This window comes from Bufo bufo, chromosome 2 (genome assembly GCF_905171765.1).
Source record: "Bufo bufo chromosome 2, aBufBuf1.1, whole genome shotgun sequence".
Taxonomy (NCBI): Eukaryota; Metazoa; Chordata; class Amphibia; order Anura; family Bufonidae; genus Bufo; species Bufo bufo.
In genome coordinates this window covers 328,784,658-328,808,257 of record NC_053390.1, presented here as the reverse complement: position 1 = coordinate 328,808,257, position 23,600 = coordinate 328,784,658, and the positions used below count along the sequence as shown (strand labels likewise).

At 43.4% G+C, this 23,600-nt stretch overlaps 1 protein-coding gene across 7 annotated transcripts in view; it reads right to left on the bottom strand.

The window, feature by feature from the left end:
* Nucleotides 1–23,600, bottom strand: part of AGTPBP1 (ATP/GTP binding carboxypeptidase 1) — a 197,881-nt gene that overhangs the window by 99,970 nt on the left and 74,311 nt on the right. For all 7 annotated transcript variants that reach the window (XM_040417016.1, XM_040417017.1, XM_040417015.1 and 4 more), the window contains 5 exons: nucleotides 23,422–23,568; nucleotides 22,580–22,711; nucleotides 14,053–14,146; nucleotides 7,392–7,429; nucleotides 5,408–5,616 (listed from right to left, as the gene is read on the bottom strand). In XM_040417016.1, the coding sequence (XP_040272950.1) occupies nucleotides 5,408–5,616; nucleotides 7,392–7,429; nucleotides 14,053–14,146; nucleotides 22,580–22,711; nucleotides 23,422–23,568 (620 nt within the window). The remainder of the gene's footprint in view (nucleotides 1–5,407; nucleotides 5,617–7,391; nucleotides 7,430–14,052; nucleotides 14,147–22,579; nucleotides 22,712–23,421; nucleotides 23,569–23,600) is intronic.

Here is a 23,600-nt window from a genome sequence, read left to right as displayed (position 1 = left end):
GCTGCGCAATGGGTGTACTTCCCCTTAACAGACGAATCTTCACATGTGGAGGGGAGAGAGCGCACTAACATGGCTACGGAGCCCCAGAGCCACACCGAAGAGGCAGCATCTGCCATGCCTGCACAGGCGCCTGCTGAGCCAACAATGTCTGATGTATTTAAAGCAATAAATAACTGCAGTGCAACTTTAATCTCCTCCTTTAAGTTCCTCAGGCATGACATGAAAAAGGTGTCTGAAAGAATCAAAGCAGTAGAAGACCGCGTTAGTGGTCTGGAATATACATTTTCTCCATTGAAGAAAGCTATGGGGACAATTACCCGCGATGTTTCATACCTGCTTGATAAGTTGGACGACATGGAAAATAGACTCAGGAGGAACAATTCACGGCACATAGTGGTTCAGGAAAAGTCTGAAGGCGCAAATGCTGTGCTGTTCTTAGAAAAATGGCTAACCGAAAAGTTTGGGACTGATACTTTATCCCCCATGTTTGCCATAGAGCATGCTCACCGGGTGCCATTTAGAGCTCCTCCACCAGGGGTCCGTCCGAGACCACTTCTCCTTAAACTACTACACTTTCAGGACAGAGACGCCATCCTGCGGAAAGCAAGAACCCATGAGGCTCTCCTGATAGATGGCAACAGAGTACTTATTTTCCCTGATTTTTCGGCCAAGGTGCCGAAAAGGAGAGCAAAGTATGTTGAGGTGAAACGTCGGCTGAGAGAGAAGCAGCTAGTGTACTCCATGTTGTACCCGGCGGCAAAGTACATATCTTTGATACTCCCACCGCGGCGGCTCAATCACTGGAGTCTTCACATCTGACGGCGAATCCTGAACCATCTACGGGCTGACTCCGTAATGCAATAATCGTATGTGGGGGTCCAATCGCCGTCCGTCGCTCCACAGTCCGGGAGGATAAGTATATCATGGACTCAATGTTTTTAGCCTGAAGTGTAGGGAAGAGACGTTTTAGACTTTGCAATTAGTCTTTTCCAGTTCAGTGTATTGCATAACTGGGGGCTAACTGGGATATGTCTTCTAAATGGCTATTGCATTCTGTTATACTGTAGGGGATGCGTGCTACTTATTGATTTTTTATTAGGCTGGGAGGGAGACAAGCTGAAGTTAGAATTACTGAATTTAGCACGCACTTGCCAATAGCTTCACTGTTTTCGCCATTCACGTTGCCCACGATAGCTGGGTATTGTTTTGACTTACTTGTTCTAATCCCCGTGTTATTAAGGGGTATGTGCTTATGCTGTGATGTTATTTCTGTTAGTTTGGGGAAGCGCACCAGCACTTGTATACTGCTACATTCAATGCCAGACGGGATGCTTTGGCTATCCGCAACTTAGCTCTTTTGCACTTTTCCAATGGGGGTTAATGTATTAGCGTGGAACGTGAGGGGTCTGGGAGATGCCTCCAAAAGATACGCAGTGTTCAATTCAATGAGACAGTTTCAGCCTGCTATTTGTTGTCATTCAGAAACTCACTTGACCAAAGACACATTGGCTATGCTGAAACGGGCGTGGATAGGCCAAGCGTACCATTCTGTATATTCCAGCCACGCCAGAGGGGTTAGTGTGCCAATACATAAGCAGATCCCATCCATGCATTGAATCTTGTATGGATGTACATGGTAGGTTTATATGCCTGAAGTGTGTGATCTATCAAGTCACGATGCTGCTGATAGCAGTGTACATTTCCCCTCCATATACGGATGAGGTCTTGAGGCAAATATTGTCGTTCTTGGGGGCATCGCCGAATACTCCTGCACTTGTTTTGGGAGACTTTAATATGGTATTAGACTATACCCTGGATAGGCATAGGGGGAACTGTGATCTTAGAAGACCAAGGCCTTCTAATATGGCCAAATTACTTGCAGAAGCAGGGTTAAGTGATATCTGGAGGATACGTAATCCTGATACCAGACATTTCTCTTGTTACTCAATTTCCCATAACTCGCTGTCTCGCATAGACTTAGCGCTGGGTACACAATCTCTGTTGGAACGTGTGCAGAGGGTGGAGTATTTGCCTAGAAGCATTTCCGATCATTATCCTATCAGAGTGGAGTTGAGCCTGGATCCTCATACTGTCAAAAACAGTTTTATGGAGGCTTAACGCTTTTTGGATTACTCTGCTGGGGGATGATGAGGGATTGCTGGTGGAAATGCAGGAATTTATGTCAGTGAATATCGGCTCAGCGTCCGCAGCTGTGGTCTGGGACACTTTTAAAGCTTTTCTTAGGGGAATATATATCGGGCGGATTCAGCTACATAAATCGAAAAGTAGAGACCTGTTACAAGCAGTACAATCTAGAGTTGCCACCACTGAATGCGCATATGTAGAGAACCAATCCGCGTGGATTGAAGCGCAACAGAAGTATAAAGATCATCAACTTGAATGTGCAGATCGCAAACGTTTTTTTGGGAAGCAAAAATATTTTGAAGAGGGAGAGAGTGTGGGCCATATGCTGGCCACAGTTATTAGGGCCCAGGAGGGAACCCCCTATGTGGGAGTTACTGTTTCTGATAGTCAGGATATCCTAAGAGTGTTCAGTGACTACTATAAAACATTATATTCCTCCAGGTTACAGCGTAGTGACAGCGAGATTGGAAGTCTCCTTGCTTCCCTAGGTTTGCCAGCTTTGACAGCGGAGCAGAGAGATAGTCTGGAGGCTCCTCTTAGTGTGGAGGAACTTGCGGAGGCGGTACAAGGGCTCTCAAACGAGAAAGCGCCTGGGATAGATAGGATTCCGGGGGAATTTATGAAAAAATATGCTGACTTTGTCCTGCCGCATCTTCTTATGGTGTTTGAGCAGGCCGCCATTTTAGGCACTTTGCCAGATACTATGGGTGAGGCTAGTATAATCGTTCTGCCCAAATCGGGTAAAGATCCCACGAACCCAGACTCGTATAGGCCCATTTCACTCCTGTGCACAGATGTTAAAATCCTGGCCAAAGTGCTAGCCAAAAGGATGAGCACTGTTATTCTTTGTTTAATTCATCAAGATCAGACTGGCTTTATGCCGGGAAAGTCAACAGCCATCAACATCAGACGACTGCAGCTTAATTTACAGATGTCAGGGAGTGTGACAGGGCGACGGGCAATTCTTTCATTCGACGCTGCGAAAGCTTTCGACAGCGTTGAGTGGAAGTTCTTGTGGGGAGTAATGGAGACAATAGGCTTTGGACCTAAGTTTTTGTCTTGGGTTAGACTATTGTATGACCGACCTTGAGCACGGGTATGGGTTAATGGGCAGTTGTCAGAGCCGTTCGCCTTAGAGAGGGGTACGAGGCAGGGCTGCCCCCTGTCGCCGTTGCTTTTTGCGTTAGCCATAGAGTCCCTAAATCAACTGATACGCGATGACCCTCAGGTGACTGGTCTCCGTTATGGCACCATAGAGGAAAAAATAGCACTTTATGCCGACGATATGTTACTCTTCTTAGATAATATTTCCCACTCGATGAAGCTGATAGAAACATTTGGCTGCTATTCAGGCCTTGCTATAAACTGGGATAAGTCGGTTGTGCTCCCCATTGACCCCATATCAAGGGCAGTACGGGATAGGATACCTCCCTTACACGTAGATACTTCCTTCAAATCCCTAGGGATAATAGTCTCCTACCGAGTGCAGGAATATATTGCATTGAATCTACTCCCGTTAATAGATAAAAGTATACAGAAAGTGAACAGCTGGTGCAAGTTACCGCTTTTACTTATTAGTAGAGCCAACTTGGTAAAAATCGTACTCATGCCCCAGTTCTTATATGTACTACACAATAGCCCGATTTGGATTCCAATGAAATATTTTTACAAAATTCAAGGCTTATTCAGATCTCTGATCTGGAATAAAAAATCCCCTAGAATTAGACTGGAAACTCTACAGAGAAATAAAGATAATGGGGGGTTACCAATACCTAACCCTTGGCTGTATTTCCTGGCTTCACAAGCTCAGCAATTTCAATCCTGGGGGGCTGGCGGCGGTATTAACCCTGTTGGAACCTTGGTGTCTTGTCTCTTAGGAGGTAGACCACTGGCCTATATCTTGGAACTCAGCTCTGACACACGTCCGCCAGATATTATTCCTAGCATCACGCTATTCCGCAAAGTGTGGCAGAAAGTGAAAGAAATTACAGGAGCATCGGGTTGTACCGCGGTCACTCCTCACTGGGATCATAATGATCTGCCGGAGGTAAAGAAGCTGGTGGGTCTTGGGATTTCGAAGGATAAGGGGATACTCTGGCTATCACAATTGTATGTTAATGGGATCTTTAAGAGTTACGATCAATTGAAAACAGAATTTAATCTAGCAAGCTCTAACTTCTATCAGTACCTACAGTTGCGTCACGCTTTAGTAGCGCAAGGACAAGCGAAGGACCTCACGATAAAGATATAATTGATAGCCGATCAGGTTAGAAAAGGTGGAGATACTAAAGGGGTGATATTGGCATTCTATAAGATTCTGCTCTCGTTTTATCAAGATTATTTCACATTGCAGGTGAAAGATAAATGGAGTGCAGATCTGGGGCCTCTGTCCGACTCCCAGAGAAGGGTCCTATGCTATCATTATGTGAACCACAAAGGGTGTCGCAATTGTACTTAATACATAGAGTGTATAGAACGCCCATGTTCCTTCCTAAGTTGGGCCTGCGAGCTACGTCTCAGTGCCCGAAATGCGATATTGCAGATGTACACATCATGCATATGTTTTGGGAGTGCACGGCGCTGGGCCCCTTCTGGAGGGATGTTTTAGACGTTATATATGAGGTCTATAAGGTTAGACTTTCAGCAGATCCTTTTATATGCGTATTGGGTCTTTTACAGGATGATTCTATAGAGGGCACAACTATAGGTATTAGCAGAATATTGTATAATGCCAGAAAACTGATAGCCAAGTATTGGATAAGCACTGATGTACCTACCAAGCGGGAATTTATTGCTCGCATGAACGTAATCACTAAAATGGAAAGGGGAGTGTATATCAAAAGCGGTACTTTAAAAAATGTTTATTCTATCTGGGCATCGTGGATACAAACACAGGGTGTACCATCTGGGCGACTTCTACTTACCAACATGAGGAGGAATATCCTGGGATAGGGAACGAAGAAAATATAGGCGCCATTGGTGCTGGTATATTGATCTATGCATCGGCATTGAATGTTGGAGAAGGGAGAGGATAGTGGACTATACTTGATTTGGTGCAGTTAGGGGGGGGAGGGGGAAATTGTAATGCTTTTATTTATGTGCATGTGACATTTTTAATTTCTGTCCCGCTTGGATTGGATTCAATTTGGAATCTTTAAGCATGTACATTGATACTGTTGTATATGTGCTTTGTACAAAAATAATAAAAAAAATCTGATTAAAAAAATATGCAAATTAAATCTGCATTTTGAAAGATACTTACCTGTGAGGTGTTATATAAAGTCTTCATACCATTAGCATCTATGAAAGCTTTTCTACCCAACTTGATGTTTGTAATGCTTTTAAGACACTGCAGAATGCCTTTCCGGATCAACATGTGCCGATGCCGAGTGTCATGACGATGCCAGTCCAAATATATTGTTAAGAGCCCTTGAACGTATCCTCGGTCCACTGCTTTTCTGGAATTTGTCTCTATAGTTAAACATTAAAAGGGGGAAAGAAAAATCATTCTGTATCCAACAGTAAAATATCGGAAAGTAAAAGATATAGCGATGGTGGAAATCTCGAAACCCAAAATAATTGTACAATCATGACCAGCATTTCAAAGCCACCATAGAGGTCAGAATAGACATTTCTTCCAAATGTATGCAGTGCTTGAAACATATCTTATGATCTAGTTAAAGCAACACTTTCACAAAAATGTTTATTCTCTGACATGTTAGAAAGGTACATGATGTAAATTGTAGTGAAGGTAATCTTCTTATCAATGACTGTATCTGTGAGTTATAACCTCCCTTCTGATCCTCAGCCTTGTCATATAAACAACACTCTGACACAGGACAGGAGGTCAGTTACTTCTCTATCCATTAGTATGAGACTGACATTGAGGCTCCCATTGGAATACATAGAGTAACTGGGTTCCTGTCCACACATAAGATGCTGTGTTATTTGGGGAGTCAGAGTGTTGGTCACATGACACAGCTCAGGATCAGAAGGGAGGTTAGAACTCACAAATACAGACTCTGGTAAAAAATTACATTCACTACAGTTTACATCATGTAGGTCAGAGAGTAACATTTTTTGTGGGAGTGCTTCTTTAAACACAAGGTGATTACCTGCTATCGTGTTAGTTTGAGGTTTGCTATAATAACATTTCTTACTTAGACCGGTCAAATTACATTAAGACAACAGAAGTCAAAGGAACACATTTGTCAAAGGGTTTATGATACCAAAGTGGCATTAAAAAAAAAGTTGCAAATTATGGCACTTTTGCCCATTTTCAAAAGTGGTGAGAAACGTTGGCAGTGCTTAGCGGGAGGTGGCAGGGCCTCCTGCTGCCTGTCAGATTTATAGGGGTATTCCCATCTCAGACAATGGGGGCATATCGCTCGGATATGCCCCGATTGTCTGATAGGTGAGAGTGCCAGAGGTGGGACCAGCACCTATCTCTAAAACAATGCCGGCAAAGTGATGTCCAGCAGTGCCAGGTCTGGCCACCACCAAACTGCATATAGTTGCAATCTATGGCAGCTCTTAGCAGGTGTCGATTAGAATTTTTGGCACATATCCTGCTGGAAGATGCACCTGTGCCTCTTAATACATTTGGAGCATTTTGCGCCAACTGACTTTTTACTAAGACTGGCATATATTACGCTAATCTTAGTATATCTGCCCCAATTTGTCATTTTATCTTCTCTCTCCCTCCTTTTCTTACATCAGACATGCAAGTAGTACCATGTGTAGCACAGTTATCTTGTGGATACTGTAGGTCCAATTCTAATCAATAAGGCATGCGCACAAGACTCCTTAGGCGGTGTACGGCTGCCTCAGCAACTACACCACCCAGTGTGCTGCCTGCGTCGCTCTACATCTGATGTCAGACCATGTGGCAAACCAAAGGTAACAAGATATTTTATATACAGTTATGGTACATGATTATATACTGTATGATGTTGTTTTTGCATCCAGAGGTTGATAAACTCTCCTAGTCACATTGGCAGGGGTGCAGGATGTCAGACACCCTCCAATCAGATATTTATGGCCTGTAAAATCCTGTTATACCCCTCAAAGAATAGCACTGTACAGCAACATTTTTCCTGTCAAAATGGAAGACGCAATGACAGGACTCAACGGACTCCATTGTAAGTAGGTGGGGTCCTTCAGCCACACATGTGAGCATAAAACTTTATATGTTTTTTGTAAATATGACAAAGGACGAAGGTGGTCTACATAATGTGAGTACTTACTTGATTTTAGCAAAGCGGCAAGTGTATCTAAAGAGACTCTGCAACAGTAAGACAAGAATATTAGCTGTATTGACCACATTCAAGTAATACAAATTAGCAATATCTATGCCGTTCATTAATGATTCCATCCAATGGTAATGCACATGTCAAGCATCCATGCACTGTACAAACAAAGCAAACAAATGTGTGCAGCTACAGTAGAAACTGTTGGGAAAAACACTTTGACTTTTCCTCTTGTGTGGTCCTTATTTTATTGCATTTTGTTAATTATCTTTTCAAATTTTTATTTTTATTCTGTACATTGATTGTCATCACTCATATCAGTCCCTGTCCCCATAGTGTGACAACCTCGATGGCAGTCATTTTTGAGATGGTCATCCAGCTTCCCACTGAACTCAACTGGAGTGCTATTCTAAATTGTTTGCAAAATTAGTATCGCTCAGGATAAAAAAAATCTTAGACAGGAAAGCGCTGTGGTGCATGGAATTGAAGCAGGAAGCAAAAAAAAAAGGCAAAAAAGTAGTGAGAAATTGCAAAGGAACACTGCCATCAGAAAGGGATAATTTTTTGACAATCAACATTCAAATGTAAGAGTCCACTGGAATATACCACGAATATTTGATTAGGAGGGCAAAGTTATCTCAGTTTTTGACTGTGGTGTACAGGAAAGTTACAAGGTAATCCTCATGACAGTAGAATAATAGGTGGAGGACTGGATTGACAGCCCTATTGTCCAATTGACAGGCCTAGATGAACATGTCCACATGGAGCAGTTTATTGATTAGTGTAATGTGAGAAGCCCTGACCAGCCTACACTTCTCCCTGGTCTGAATTATGGTCTGGCAAAAAGTGGTGTGAAAATCCAGACACCCCAGAAAAAATCCAGACACAGGCAGACCCCCCCCCCCTGTTTTTAACTCATTGGTGGCCAGTTGGCCCCCCCTCCCTCCCCTGTAGTTAACTCGTCGGTGGCCAGTGGGCCCCCCCTCCCTCCCCTGTAGTTAACTCGTTGGTGGCCAGTGGGCCCCCCCTCCCTCCCCTGTAGTTAACTCTTTGTTGTCCAGTGCGGCCGCCCCCCCCCCTCCCCTGTAGTTAACTCTTTGTTGTCCAGTGCGGCCGCCCCCCCCCCCCCTCCCTCCCCTGTAGTTAACTCGTTGGTGGCCAGTGGGCCCTCCCCCCTCCCTCCCCCTCCTAATTAAAATCTCCCCCCCCCTATCATTGGTGGCAGCGGAGAGTACCGATCGGAGTCCCAGTTTAATCGCTGGGGCTCCGATCGGTAACCATGGCAACCAGGACGCTACTGCAGTTCCGGTTGCCATGGTTACTTATCAATTTGTAGAAGCATTATACTTGCCTGCGAGCTGCGATGTCTGTGTCCGGCCGGGAGCTCCTCCTACTGGTAAGTGACAGGTCTGTGCGGCGCATTGCTTAATGATCTGTCACTTACCAGTAGGAGGAGCTCCCGGCCGGACACAGACATCGCAGCTCGCAGGTAAGTATAATGCTTCTATAAATTGCTAAGTAACCATGGCAACCGGGACTGCAGTAGCGTCCTGGTTGCCATGGTTACCGATCGGTTAAACTGGGACTCCGATCGGTACTCTCCGCTGCCACCAATGATAGGGGGGGAGATTTTAATTAGGAGGGGGAGGGAGGGGGGAGGGCCCACTGGCCACCAATGAGTTAACTACAGGGGAGGGAGGGGGGGCCCACTGGCCACCAACGAGTTAACTACAGGGGAGGGGGGGGCCAGCCGCACTGGACAACAAAGAGTTAACTACATTGGAGGGAGGGGGGCCCACTGGCCACCAACGAGTTAACTACAGGGGAGGGAGGGGGGCCGGCCGCACTGGACAACAAAGAGTTAACTACAGGGGAGGGGGGGGGCGGCCGCACTGGACAACAAAGAGTTAACTACAGGGGAGGGAGGGGGGGCCCACTGGCCACCAACGAGTTAACTACAGGGGAGGGAGGGGGGGGGGGCGGCCGCACTGGACAACAAAGAGTTAACTACAGGGGAGGGAGGGGGGCCCACTGGCCACCAATGTGTTAACTACAGGGGGGGGGGCCTGCCCCCTGCTGCCTGGCAGCACCTGCCAGGCAGCAGTCATGTACACAGTTCTTTTAGTATATTCTAACCTCAAGCGTCCCCATCACCATGGGAACTCCTCTGTGTTAGAATATACTGTCGGATCTGAGTTTTCACGAAGTGAAAACTCAGCTCTGAAAAAGCTTTTATGCAGACGGATCCGTCTGTATGAAAGTAACCTACGGCCACGGATCACGGACACGGATGCCAATCTTGTGTGCATCCGTGTTCTTTCACGGACCCATTGACTTGAATGGGTCCGTGAACCGTTGTCCGTCAAAAAAATAGGACAGGTCATATTTTTTTGACGGACAGGATACACGGATCACGGTCTCGGCTGCAAAACGGTGCATTTTCCGATTTTTCCACGGACCCATTGAAAGTCAATGGGTCCGCGAAAAAAAAAAAGAAAACGGCACAACGGCCACGGATGCACACAACGGTCGTGTGCATGAGGCCTTAATCTTCTTTGAGATGTTTCAACTCCTTGATTGGAGTTCAACTGTTTAGTTCACCGGACATGATTTGGAAAGATACTCCTCTGTCTAAGGTCTCACAGCTGACAGTTCATATAAGAGCAAATACCAAGCCATAAGGAAAAAAGAACTGCCTGTAGGGCTCAGAGAGAGGATTGTGTGGAGGCACAGATCTGGAGAATGGTACAACTAATTTCTGCTGCTCTGAAAGTTCCCAAGAGCACAGTGGTCTCCATAATTCTTAAATGGATTACATTTGGAATAGCCATGACTCTTCCTAGAGCTAGCCGCCACATCAAAATATGTATTGAATATCATTGCAATATTTTAGTTTTTCCTTTTTAATAAATAAGCAAAGAGTTTAAACATTCTGTTTTCACTTTCTTATTATGGGATAGTGAATGCAGAATGATGCACAAGTTCGCAACATAACAAAATGTCTAAAAAAAAGAGTTAAAGGAACTGATACTGAAATGCGCTGCATCCCAAAATCGCATAACTTGAGTCACTGGTTATCAGAATCCAATGGCTATTTCTGTACTTCTATTTCCCCTTCTCTTACCATTATCTTACAAGACCGTGAACATGTTATGTAAAACACTCTCTTACTCTAATTTAGAGACCATAAAACTTTCACACCCCTTATCTGTAAGATAATTAAGGACTCATTCTCAAGATCTTTAATATGTTGTTCTGTTTTTTTCAAATGTCGATTCATTCCCCCATGTTTCTGTTCTTATTGTATATATATTGCTGTTTCTTCATATATTCTTGTAGTACGCCTGATGCAAAGCTCGCTATGTAACATCATTACTTCTATTTTTGTTAGCCATTAAAAGGTATCAAACCTGCAATACTCTTATTTTGTTTCTCTTAATGAGAGCACTTGACCACAGTCTTGCTCACACTAGCATTATAGGTGCAATTCATTTGCTAGGAAAGTGAAGTTAGTAGATTAGGTTTAAAATTTTGAGACAAAAAGGTCAGAGTAGGAAATCTACCGTATATAGCATCTGTAAAGAAGATAGAAAGTAATAATGTATAACACTGTCTGCCAGATAAAAGAGGAAGGACAGCTGGACATAAACAGTGACATATACATGTTTAGAAGCGATCAGAGAAGTCATCCAGAAATCAGAGTGACAGAAGGACAAGGTCGGAAGTGAAAACAAGATGGTGTATTGTGATTTTATGTGCAATGTGAAACAAGAAGGATTCACTACAGATGTACACACAAAAAATGACAGGGTGGATACCTTTCGACCTGCTGTGCATACCTTGTTGTTCCTGTCATAGTAATTAATACACTTCGTTTTTGAAAACTATTGATGGACCATAATGCTCCCCTATCAATGTGATTTCCAGATCTGCCGCTTACTAAAATGTACAGATTACTTTGGTTGAGGTCAGTCATTACCATCACTAAGGAAGGCTACACAGTCCTTAGCAGTTCTCTGTTTTCCTAACTTCTCATCACGTAAAAGCTACAACTACAATGTTGAAACACTTCTTCACGTACAGCTACAGCTACTTCACTTACATAGCGAAGCTAATGCTCAATTTCAGGTAGAGAACGACTAACGTACTCCAACCTGCATTTTCAGAGTTAACTGGCATTAAAAGGATGCCATCTTGAAAGATCATTCTGCTCCACTGTCCGTATAGGAAAACTAGACTACTACAAAGTAAGTTTCTACTTATTCTGGACCTAGCACTGACTTTAAAAGGTGCCTGTACATATAAGTGCAAAGTAGGCCAAACCCTCCAATTTCAATAGAACTAGTCACCTACCTTACTTCTATGGGGACATGCCTAATCCTATCCCAAATGACCCACCCAATCCTTTAAAAACACAGCTCCCCTATCTGCACCCTGATAGTAGATGGTCCAGATAGAGCTCTCTGCGCTGGCTAATAAAGCATGGTGCCAAGCAGGGGCTCCCTCTCAATATCATGCCAATGCCGAATGTACATATCGACAGGGATCGTCTTCATGGGACAAACTAAACTACGAATGTACAGGGATCATCTTGATGGGATAACTTAAGTCTGTTTAACTCTCAATATGTAACAGCTCTGGTGCCTAAATGTTACATTATTAAATCAGCTTACAAATCTGCAGCAAAATCATGGAAATTTGGTCGCAACTAGGGCTCTAGAAGGTCACTGTCACGCCCGGACCTGTGGGTGTTCTGAGGAGGGTTGCTGCACGTGACTCGATCTGACAGTTTGTTTTGTTGCGGGTTTGAACAGAATCCCACCTCCTCCCAGATGTTGTTCTTTAGGTAATTGGTGAGGCTATTTTTTTCTTCCCTCTCCCTATAGCCTTTGCGGGTTATAGTTCTGCCTTGTGTGAGCTCTGGAAGTTTGGTGGATTGTCTTCTCCAACACATCTCTAGATAAGTCCTTTTCCATTTTTCCTTCTATGTCTGTTTTTACTAGGCCCCTAGAGTGACGCTAGCTCCTTCAGTTGTTGAAGGAGCTGAATGTCTCTTTCCCTCTTCCCTACAGCTGAGGGTTTGGTTCAGTGTGTTTTAGTCTTAGGTACGTGGGCATGCGCATATCTACCATCGAGTGTTTTAGGTATTCCTAGTAGGTCACCCCTTTGTTCCCTAGCTTTTGGGGCGTAGTCAATTGTTTTGTTTGGTTTGCCGTGTTCTGTTTCCTTCCCTTATCTTACCTACCGTGACAGTCACTTACTGCACTACAATAAACATAATCTGCAACAGAAAGGGCATGCTGCAGGTTCAAAAAGCCTCAGTATGTCAAGAATCCAGATTTTTTTTAAAGTGTTTAGTAAATGTTTTTTTAGTTTGTTTTTAACATCTCACTAATATACATTGTATGCATACATTGTTGGGTGATCTCCCAAGAAATACTACAACCTATACACAATGTTTGAACCCGAAGTTGCTAAATTTTTACAAAACTTAATTTTTGCCAAGATTTTGGTACAAATTATGGGTAAGACTACTTTCACATCTGCCATCCGTCATAGGATCTCAATATTGGATGAAAACGCTTCCGTTTTGTCCCCATTCATTGTCAATGAGGACAAAACTTAACTGAACGAAACCGAGTGCACCAGAATGCATTCCGTTCGGTTTGGATGCGAGCAGCGTTTTTCTGTCCGCGATGTGGGGCGGAGCACGACACAATGTAAGTCAATGGGGACAGATCCGTCTTGGCTATGTTAAAGATAATACAACCGGATCCGTTCATAACGGATGCAGACGGTTGTATTATCATGACGGAAGTGTTTTTGCTGATCCATGACGGATCCAGCAAAAACGTTGGTGTGAAAGTAGCTTAAAGGGCTTCTGTCACCCCACTAAACTCATTTTTTTGTGTACTTATAATCCCTATCCTGCGATATATCTATACATTATGTTATTAATCATAGCGATCTCCTCCTCCGACTGGCCCTGTCAGCATTTCAAAAATCGCGCGCCTGTGTTGATTCGGCGCAGGCGCTATGAGATAAGGAGGCTCTCCTCCTCAGCACTCCCTCAGTGCGCCTGCGCCGATGACATCACCGAAAGAGAAGAAGTCATCGGCGCAGGCGCACCGAGGGAGTGCTGAGGAGGCGAGCCTCCTTATCTCAGAGCACTTGCGCCGAATCAACACAGGCGCGCGATTTTTGAAATGCTGACAGGGCCAGTCGGAGGAGGAGATCGCTGCTGGCCCTGTCAATCAACAGGAGGAGGGGACGGTTTTTTGCGGCTGCTATCAGCAAGTAGACGCCATACTTGCTGGTAGACAGGTAATTAGCATATTATAAAAGTATGTTTTTTGACATATCTACTGAACGAAAATGATTAATAACATAATGTATAGATATATCGCAGGATAGGGATTATAAGTACACAAAAAAAAAAAAGAGTTTAGTGGGGTGACAGAAGCCCTTTAAAAAAAAAAAATAATAATGAAAAAAAGGTGAATACATCCCAATATAAATGAGTAAACATACTCCCCAGCTCTTTACACCAACCACCTGGAAGATATTAGCCAACTCAAAACTGTAAAAGAAAGACACAAACAAAAAGCCCCATGCATATTACAACTGGGACACACAGTATACAGATAACTGCACTTACTTGATAAGGCTGGTGTTCTTTTTACTGAATGGCCCTATGATCTTGAAAAGAAGATCCACAGCCCCATTTTTGCCCAGGTACACAGCATTTACAGCTGAAATGCAAAAACACTCACATGAGGCAAAACAAATGTGGTCACTTACAGTGCTTCTATGTGGTCACTTACAGTGCTTCTATGTGGTCACTTACAGTGCTTCTATGTGGTCACTTACAGTGCTTCTATGTGGTCACCTACAGTGCTTCTATGTGGTCATTTACAGTGCTTCTATGTGGTCACCTACAGTGCTTCTATGTGGTCACTTACAGTGCTTCTATGTGGTCACCTACAGTGCTTCTATGTGGTCACTTACAGTGCTTCTATGTGGTCACTTACAGTGCTTCTATGTGGTCACTTACAGTGCTTCTATGTGGTCACTTACAGTGCTTCTATGTGGTCACTTACAGTGCTTGTATGTGGTCACTTACAGTGCTTGTATGTGGTCACCTACAGTGCTTCTATGTGGTCACTTACAGTGCTTCTATGTGGTCACTTACAGTGCTTCTATGTGGTCACTTACAGTGCTTGTATGTGGTCACTTACAGTGCTTCTATGTGGTCACTTACAGTGCTTCTATATGGTCACTTACAGTGCTTCTATATGGTCACTTACAGTGCTTCTATGTGGTCACTTACAGTGCTTCTATACGTATGGTCACTTACAGTGCTTCTATGTGGTCATATGTGGTCACTTACAGTGCTTCTATGTGGTCACCTACAGTGCTTCTATGTGGTCACTTACAGTGCTTCTATGTGGTCACTTACAGTGCTTCTATGTGGTCACTTACAGTGCTTCTATGTGGTCACTTACAGTGCTTCTATGTGGTCACTTACAGTGCTTCTATGTGGTCACTTACAGTGCTTCTATACGTATGGTCACTTACAGTGCTTCTATGTGGTCATATGTGGTCACTTACAGTGCTTCTATGTGGTCACTTACAGTGCTTCTATGTGGTCACTTACAGTGCTTCTATGTGGTCACTTACAGTGCTTCTATGTGGTCACTTACAGTGCTTCTATATGGTCACTTACAGTGCTTCTATGTGGTCACTTACAGTGCTTCTATGTGGTCACTTACAGTGCTTCTATGTGGTCACTTACAGTGCTTCTATGTGGTCACTTACAGTGCTTCTATGTGGTCACTTACAGTGCTTCTATATGGTCACTTACAGTGCTTCTATATGGTCACTTACAGTGCTTCTATGTGGTCACTTACAGTGCTTCTATGTGGTCACTTACAGTGCTTCTATATGGTCACTTACAGTGCTTCTATATGGTCACTTACAGTACTTCTATACGTGTGGTCACTTACAGTGCTTCTATATGGTCACTTACAGTGCTTCTATGTGGTCACTTACAGTGCTTCTATATGGTCACTTACAGTACTTCTATATGGTCACTTACAGTACTTCTATATGGTCACTTACAGTGCTTCTATGTGGTCACTTACAGTGCTTCTATATGGTCACTTACAGTGCTTCTATATGGTCACTTACAGTACTTCTATACGTGTGGTCACTTACAGTGCTTCTATGTGGTCACTGACAGTGCTTCTATGTGGTCACTGACAGTGCTTCTATATGGTCACTTACAGTGCTTCTATGTGGTCACTTACAGTGCTTCTATATGGTCACTTACAGTGCTTCTATGTGGTCACTTACAGTGCTTCTATACGTATGGTCACTTACAGTGCTTCTATGTGGTCATATGTGGTCACTTACAGTGCTTCTATGTGGTCACTTACAGTGCTTCTATGTGGTCACTTACAGTGCTTCTATATGGTCACTTACAGTGCTTCTATGTGGTCACTTACAGTGCTTCTATGTGGTCACTTACAGTGCTTCTATATGGTCACTTACAGTGCTTCTATATGGTCACTTACAGTGCTTCTATGTGGTCACTTACAGTGCTTCTATACGTATGGTCACTTACAGTGCTTCTATGTGGTCATATGTGGTCACTTACAGTGCTTCTATGTGGTCACTTACAGTGCTTCTATGTGGTCACTTACAGTGCTTCTATATGGTCACTTACAGTGCTTCTATGTGGTCACTTACAGTGCTTCTATGTGGTCACTCACAGTGCTTCTATATGGTCACTTACAGTGCTTCTATGTGGTCACTTACAGTGCTTCTATGTGGTCACTTACAGTGCTTCTATGTGGTCACCTACAGTGCTTCTATGTGGTCACCTACAGTGCTTCTATGTGGTCACTCACAGTGCTTCTATGTGGTCACTGACAGTGCTTCTATGTGGTCACTTACAGTGCTTCTATGTGGTCACTTACAGTGCTTCTATGTGGTCACTGACAGTGCTTCTATGTGGTCACTCACAGTGCTTCTATATGGTCACTTACAGTGCTTCTATGTGGTCACTCACAGTGCTTCTATGTGGTCACTTACAGTGCTTCTATGTGGTCACTTACAGTGCTTCTATGTGGTCACTTACAGTGCTTCTATGTGGTCACTTACAGTACTTCTATGTGGTCACTTACAGTGCTTCTATGTGGTCACCTACAGTGCTTATATGTGGTCACTCACAGTGCTTCTATGTGGTCACCTACAGTGCTTCTATGTGGTCACTTACAGTGCTTCTATGTGGTCACTTACAGTGCTTCTATGTGGTCACTTACAGTGCTTCTATATGGTCACTTACAGTGCTTCTATGTGGTCACTTACAGTGCTTCTATGTGGTCACTTACAGTGCTTCTATGTGGTCACTTACAGTGCTTCTATATGGTCACTTACAGTGCTTCTATATGGTCACTTACAGTACTTCTATACGTGTGGTCACTTACAGTGCTTCTATATGGTCACTTACAGTGCTTCTATGTGGTCACTTACAGTGCTTCTATATGGTCACTTACAGTACTTCTATATGGTCACTTACAGTACTTCTATATGGTCACTTACAGTGCTTCTATGTGGTCACTTACAGTGCTTCTATATGGTCACTTACAGTGCTTCTATATGGTCACTTACAGTACTTCTATACGTGTGGTCACTTACAGTGCTTCTATATGGTCACTGACAGTGCTTCTATATGGTCACTGACAGTGCTTCTATGTGGTCACTGACAGTGCTTCTATGTGGTCACTGACAGTGCTTCTATGTGGTCACTGACAGTGCTTCTATGTGGTCACTGACAGTGCTTCTATGTGGTCACTTACAGTGCTTCTATGTGGTCACTTACAGTGCTTCTATATGGTCACTTACAGTGCTTCTATGTGGTCACTTACAGTGCTTCTATACGTATGGTCACTTACAGTGCTTCTATGTGGTCATATGTGGTCACTTACAGTGCTTCTATGTGGTCACTTACAGTGCTTCTATGTGGTCACTTACAGTGCTTCTATATGGTCACTTACAGTGCTTCTATGTGGTCACTTACAGTGCTTCTATGTGGTCACTTACAGTGCTTCTATGTGGTCACTTACAGTGCTTCTATGTGGTCACTCACAGTGCTTCTATATGGTCACTTACAGTGCTTCTATGTGGTCACTTACAGTGCTTCTATGTGGTCACCTACAGTGCTTCTATGTGGTCACCTACAGTGCTTCTATGTGGTCACCTACAGTGCTTCTATGTGGTCACTCACAGTGCTTCTATGTGGTCACTTACAGTGCTTCTATGTGGTCACTTACAGTGCTTCTGTGTGGTCACTTACAGTGCTTCTATGTGGTCACTTACAGTGCTTCTATGTGGTCACTTACAGTGCTTCTATGTGGTCACTTACAGTGCTTCTATATGGTCACTTACAGTGCTTCTATATGGTCACTTACAGTGCTTCTATGTGGTCACTTACAGTGCTTCTATGTGGTCACTTACAGTGCTTCTATATGGTCACTTACAGTGCTTCTATATGGTCACTTACAGTACTTCTATACGTGTGGTCACTTACAGTGCTTCTATATGGTCACTTACAGTGCTTCTATGTGGTCACTTACAGTGCTTCTATATGGTCACTTACAGTACTTCTATATGGTCACTTACAGTACTTCTATATGGTCACTTACAGTGCTTCTATGTGGTCACTTACAGTGCTTCTATATGGTCACTTACAGTGCTTCTATATGGTCACTTACAGTACTTCTATACGTGTGGTCACTTACAGTGCTTCTATGTGGTCACTGACAGTGCTTCTATGTGGTCACTGACAGTGCTTCTATATGGTCACTTACAGTGCTTCTATGTGGTCACTTACAGTGCTTCTATATGGTCACTTACAGTGCTTCTATGTGGTCACTTACAGTGCTTCTATACGTATGGTCACTTACAGTGCTTCTATGTGGTCATATGTGGTCACTTACAGTGCTTCTATGTGGTCACTTACAGTGCTTCTATGTGGTCACTTACAGTGCTTCTATATGGTCACTTACAGTGCTTCTATGTGGTCACTTACAGTGCTTCTATGTGGTCACTTACAGTGCTTCTATATGGTCACTTACAGTGCTTCTATATGGTCACTTACAGTGCTTCTATGTGGTCACTTACAGTGCTTCTATACGTATGGTCACTTACAGTGCTTCTATGTGGTCATATGTGGTCACTTACAGTGCTTCTATGTGGTCACTTACAGTGCTTCTATGTGGTCACTTACAGTGCTTCTATATGGTCACTTACAGTGCTTCTATGTGGTCACTTACAGTGCTTCTATGTGGTCACTCACAGTGCTTCTATATGGTCACTTACAGTGCTTCTATGTGGTCACTTACAGTGCTTCTATGTGGTCACTTACAGTGCTTCTATGTGGTCACCTACAGTGCTTCTATGTGGTCACCTACAGTGCTTCTATGTGGTCACTCACAGTGCTTCTATGTGGTCACTGACAGTGCTTCTATGTGGTCACTTACAGTGCTTCTATGTGGTCACTTACAGTGCTTCTATGTGGTCACTGACAGTGCTTCTATGTGGTCACTCACAGTGCTTCTATATGGTCACTTACAGTGCTTCTATGTGGTCACTCACAGTGCTTCTATGTGGTCACTTACAGTGCTTCTATGTGGTCACTTACAGTGCTTCTATGTGGTCACTTACAGTGCTTCTATGTGGTCACTTACAGTACTTCTATGTGGTCACTTACAGTGCTTCTATGTGGTCACCTACAGTGCTTATATGTGGTCACTCACAGTGCTTCTATGTGGTCACCTACAGTGCTTCTATGTGGTCACTTACAGTGCTTCTATGTGGTCACTTACAGTGCTTCTATGTGGTCACTTACAGTGCTTCTATATGGTCACTTACAGTGCTTCTATGTGGTCACTTACAGTGCTTCTATGTGGTCACTTACAGTGCTTCTATGTGGTCACTTACAGTGCTTCTATATGGTCACTTACAGTGCTTCTATATGGTCACTTACAGTACTTCTATACGTGTGGTCACTTACAGTGCTTCTATATGGTCACTTACAGTGCTTCTATGTGGTCACTTACAGTACTTCTATATGGTCACTTACAGTACTTCTATATGGTCACTTACAGTGCTTCTATGTGGTCACTTACAGTGCTTCTATATGGTCACTTACAGTGCTTCTATATGGTCACTTACAGTACTTCTATACGTGTGGTCACTTACAGTGCTTCTATATGGTCACTGACAGTGCTTCTATATGGTCACTGACAGTGCTTCTATGTGGTCACTGACAGTGCTTCTATGTGGTCACTGACAGTGCTTCTATGTGGTCACTGACAGTGCTTCTATATGGTCACTTACAGTGCTTCTATGTGGTCACTTACAGTGCTTCTATATGGTCACTTACAGTGCTTCTATGTGGTCACTTACAGTGCTTCTATACGTATGGTCACTTACAGTGCTTCTATGTGGTCATATGTGGTCACTTACAGTGCTTCTATGTGGTCACTTACAGTGCTTCTATGTGGTCACTTACAGTGCTTCTATATGGTCACTTACAGTGCTTCTATGTGGTCACTTACAGTGCTTCTATGTGGTCACTTACAGTGCTTCTATGTGGTCACTTACAGTGCTTCTATGTGGTCACTCACAGTGCTTCTATATGGTCACTTACAGTGCTTCTATGTGGTCACTTACAGTGCTTCTATGTGGTCACCTACAGTGCTTCTATGTGGTCACCTACAGTGCTTCTATGTGGTCACTCACAGTGCTTCTATGTGGTCACTGACAGTGCTTCTATGTGGTCACTTACAGTGCTTCTATGTGGTCACTTACAGTGCTTCTGTGTGGTCACTTACAGTGCTTCTATGTGGTCACTGACAGTGCTTCTATGTGGTCACTGACAGTGCTTCTATGTGGTCACTCACAGTGCTTCTATATGGTCACTTACAGTGCTTCTATGTGGTCACTCACAGTGCTTCTATGTGGTCACTTACAGTGCTTCTATGTGGTCACTTACAGTACTTCTATGTGGTCACTTACAGTGCTTCTATGTGGTCACCTACAGTGCTTCTATGTGGTCACTCACAGTGCTTCTATGTGGTCACCTACAGTGCTTCTATGTGGTCACTTACAGTGCTTCTATGTGGTCACTTACAGTGCTTCTATATGGTCACTTACAGTGCTTCTATGTGGTCACTCACAGTGCTTCTATATGGTCACTTACAGTACTTCTATACGTGTGGTCACTTACAGTGCTTCTATGTGGTCACTTACAGTGCTTCTATGTGGTCACTCACAGTGCTTCTATATGGTCACTTACAGTACTTCTATACGTGTGGTCACTTACAGTGCTTCTATGTGGTCACTGACAGTGCTTCAATATGGTCACTGACAGTGCTTCTATGTGGTCACCTACAGTGCTTGTATGTGGTCACTTACAGTGCTTCTGTGTGGTCACTTACAGTGCTTCTGTGTGGTCACTTACAGTGCTTCTATGTGGTCACTTACAGTGCTTCTATATGGTCACTTACAGTGCTTCTATGTGGTCACTTACAGTGCTTCTATATGGTCACTTACAGTGCTTCTATGTGGTCACTTACAGTGCTTCTATGTGGTCACTCACAGTGCTTCTATATGGTCACTTACAGTGCTTCTATATGGTCACTTACAGTGCTTCTATGTGGTCACTTACAGTACTTTTATTTCCTAGCAAAAGCAATTCTAATGCAGGTTGGTGGTGAAGCACCTGCAATAGGCCTCATGCATGCTACTGCATACTACAATGTGTACCCCACAGTACAATGCTTAGTCCAGTACCACAAGTATGGAGCTATTTCTTCCTATAAGCTTCATACATACGTTACATGATGAAGCATTGAGCAATTGAACATAGGGGGATACAGAGGTAAAGTAAAGGTTTTACACGCCTAGGTAGCAGCAAAAGATAAACAAAGCTATAATAAGTCAAATGCATGAAGCCTTATGGTTCTCAGTTCTAGGGTGCCACACTGTTTATAGCGGTTGTCCCATTTCATGGTTTCCACTGTGAGATAGGACTAAACGCTGGCCCAGTGACTGGGCTTATGGAAACTGCCAAGCGAGCTGGTTCTACACTGTTTCCATAGCAGTGAAAGGCAGCTACATGAACAGAGTAGCAGAACAAGCTAGACTGCTTCCATAACACGACAGTATAGCTTGCTATGCTATTTACATGGCTTCCATTCACTGCACTGGAAAATACAGAAACAGTGGAGTACTGGATCAGTAGGCAGCATTCATCAGCCCAGCCACCTGGGGCCATTGCTTAGTCCCATCTCACTGCGGATATGGCGAGATGGAGTACCTCTAGAGGATCATTCACACGACTGTATGGTTGTTGTGCCCGTGTTGCAGACCGCAAACAGCGGGTCTGCAATACATGGGCTCTAAAAATGTAAACTTTGTGCTATGGACTTGAATAGTTACGCAATCCGCAAAAGATAGGACATGTATCTTTTACGGTGTGGAAGCATGGATCGTAAGCCCACGGAAACCCTTCTGTGGGCTTTCAGGTCCGTGCCTCTACACCGCAAAAGATGGGACATGTCCTACCTTTTGCCATATTTTGCCGATCGCGGACCCATGCAAGTCAGTGGGTCCGAAGCATAGAGTTCACACGGCCAGTGCCTGTGCATTGCGGTCCACAGCACGGGCACAGCGGCCATTTGGTCGTGTGAATGAGCCCTAAAAGCTTTTTCACATGAACATAGCCTGTTTTGGGGTCCGCATTGCAATTTGCAGAACGGAACATCCAGGCCATAATAGAGCAGTCTCATCCTTGTCTGTAATGCGGACAAGAATAGGACATGTTCTATTTTTTGCTGGAACGGACATATGGCTGCGGACAGCACACAGTGTGCTGTCCACATCTTTTGCGGCCCCATTGAAGTGAACGGATCCGCATCCAAACTGCAATAAATGTGGATTGGATACGGACGAAAAACACGGTCGCCTGCCTAAACCCGAACTGTGTTTTTGAAATACAGCTTTGGTTAGAGCTATGTTGAAGCCATGTTTTTCACCTGTACAATTCTCCAAGTAAAAACGTGGTCTTGTTAATTAAAAACAGCACAAAACCCCTCGAGACTCCCAGTACTCACCATTCATACAGTACACACGTAGCACCTGAAGACATGGAAGCAACAGCTTTGGACATTGAAGGTTTTGTTTGACCAGGTTGAGAGAGATGTTCAGAGCTCCACTGACTCGTGCTTTTATTCCAAACTTCTTGTCTACGAAGAGAAAGAATAATAAAAACCATAATCAATTCTGGAGCAGAACTCTGTTGGGTGAATTATTTACTTCTTTAGCATCACAAGCCAATTTTGGACATCAGGTTTCAAAGTATCTTTTTTTTTTTTGGCATATATCAGCAGCTAGTTTTAGTTTTTTCACTCACAAAGTCTTGCTTTCGCCATCATTTTGGTGTATTTTAAGTACGCTACTGTTTAGTTTATATATTTATTTTAAAGGAAAAAGAGAAAAAGTGTTTCCACATAATAATAGGAACATCTATTAGGGCAAACTTGGGCTGTTTTCTCATGTTGCAGTGAAAACACTACAACATTACAAACTGTGATTCGACTTCAATGGGTGAACATTGCTTAAGAAGAAAACCGAACACACACAAAAAAATCCCAACAATTCTTTAGTTAATCCCATCCTTTCCTTTGATCCTATTTTGTCTTTTAATACATTAAAATTGAGCAGTATATTAAAAGAAAAAAATATATGTATGTTCAATGAACTCGGGTCATTTCCTTCCTATTCCTCCTCACAATTCTGTGAATGGCTGTAAGACAACTGGCTGCAGCAGGAGCCTCCCGCTACATCTTTTTACCAGAGGAATATGGAATAGATCAGAAGGAAATTATGGGAACATGGAGAAAACAGGGACATAATGTGGGCAACCATTTAAAATTTGAATGTTCTTCAGACAAACCTTTTGGTCCTATCTTTGCCAGTAAGCTGTGAAGAAGTACCATTAACTCTTCATTCGGAGAAGAGTCCTTACTGGCACTAAGCAGCAATTGTAGCAAGATCTGAGTACCTCCTTTAGAAATCAATACATTTATTCTTCTTCCACCACCTAGAAAGAAAATAAATGATTCAAACAATGCC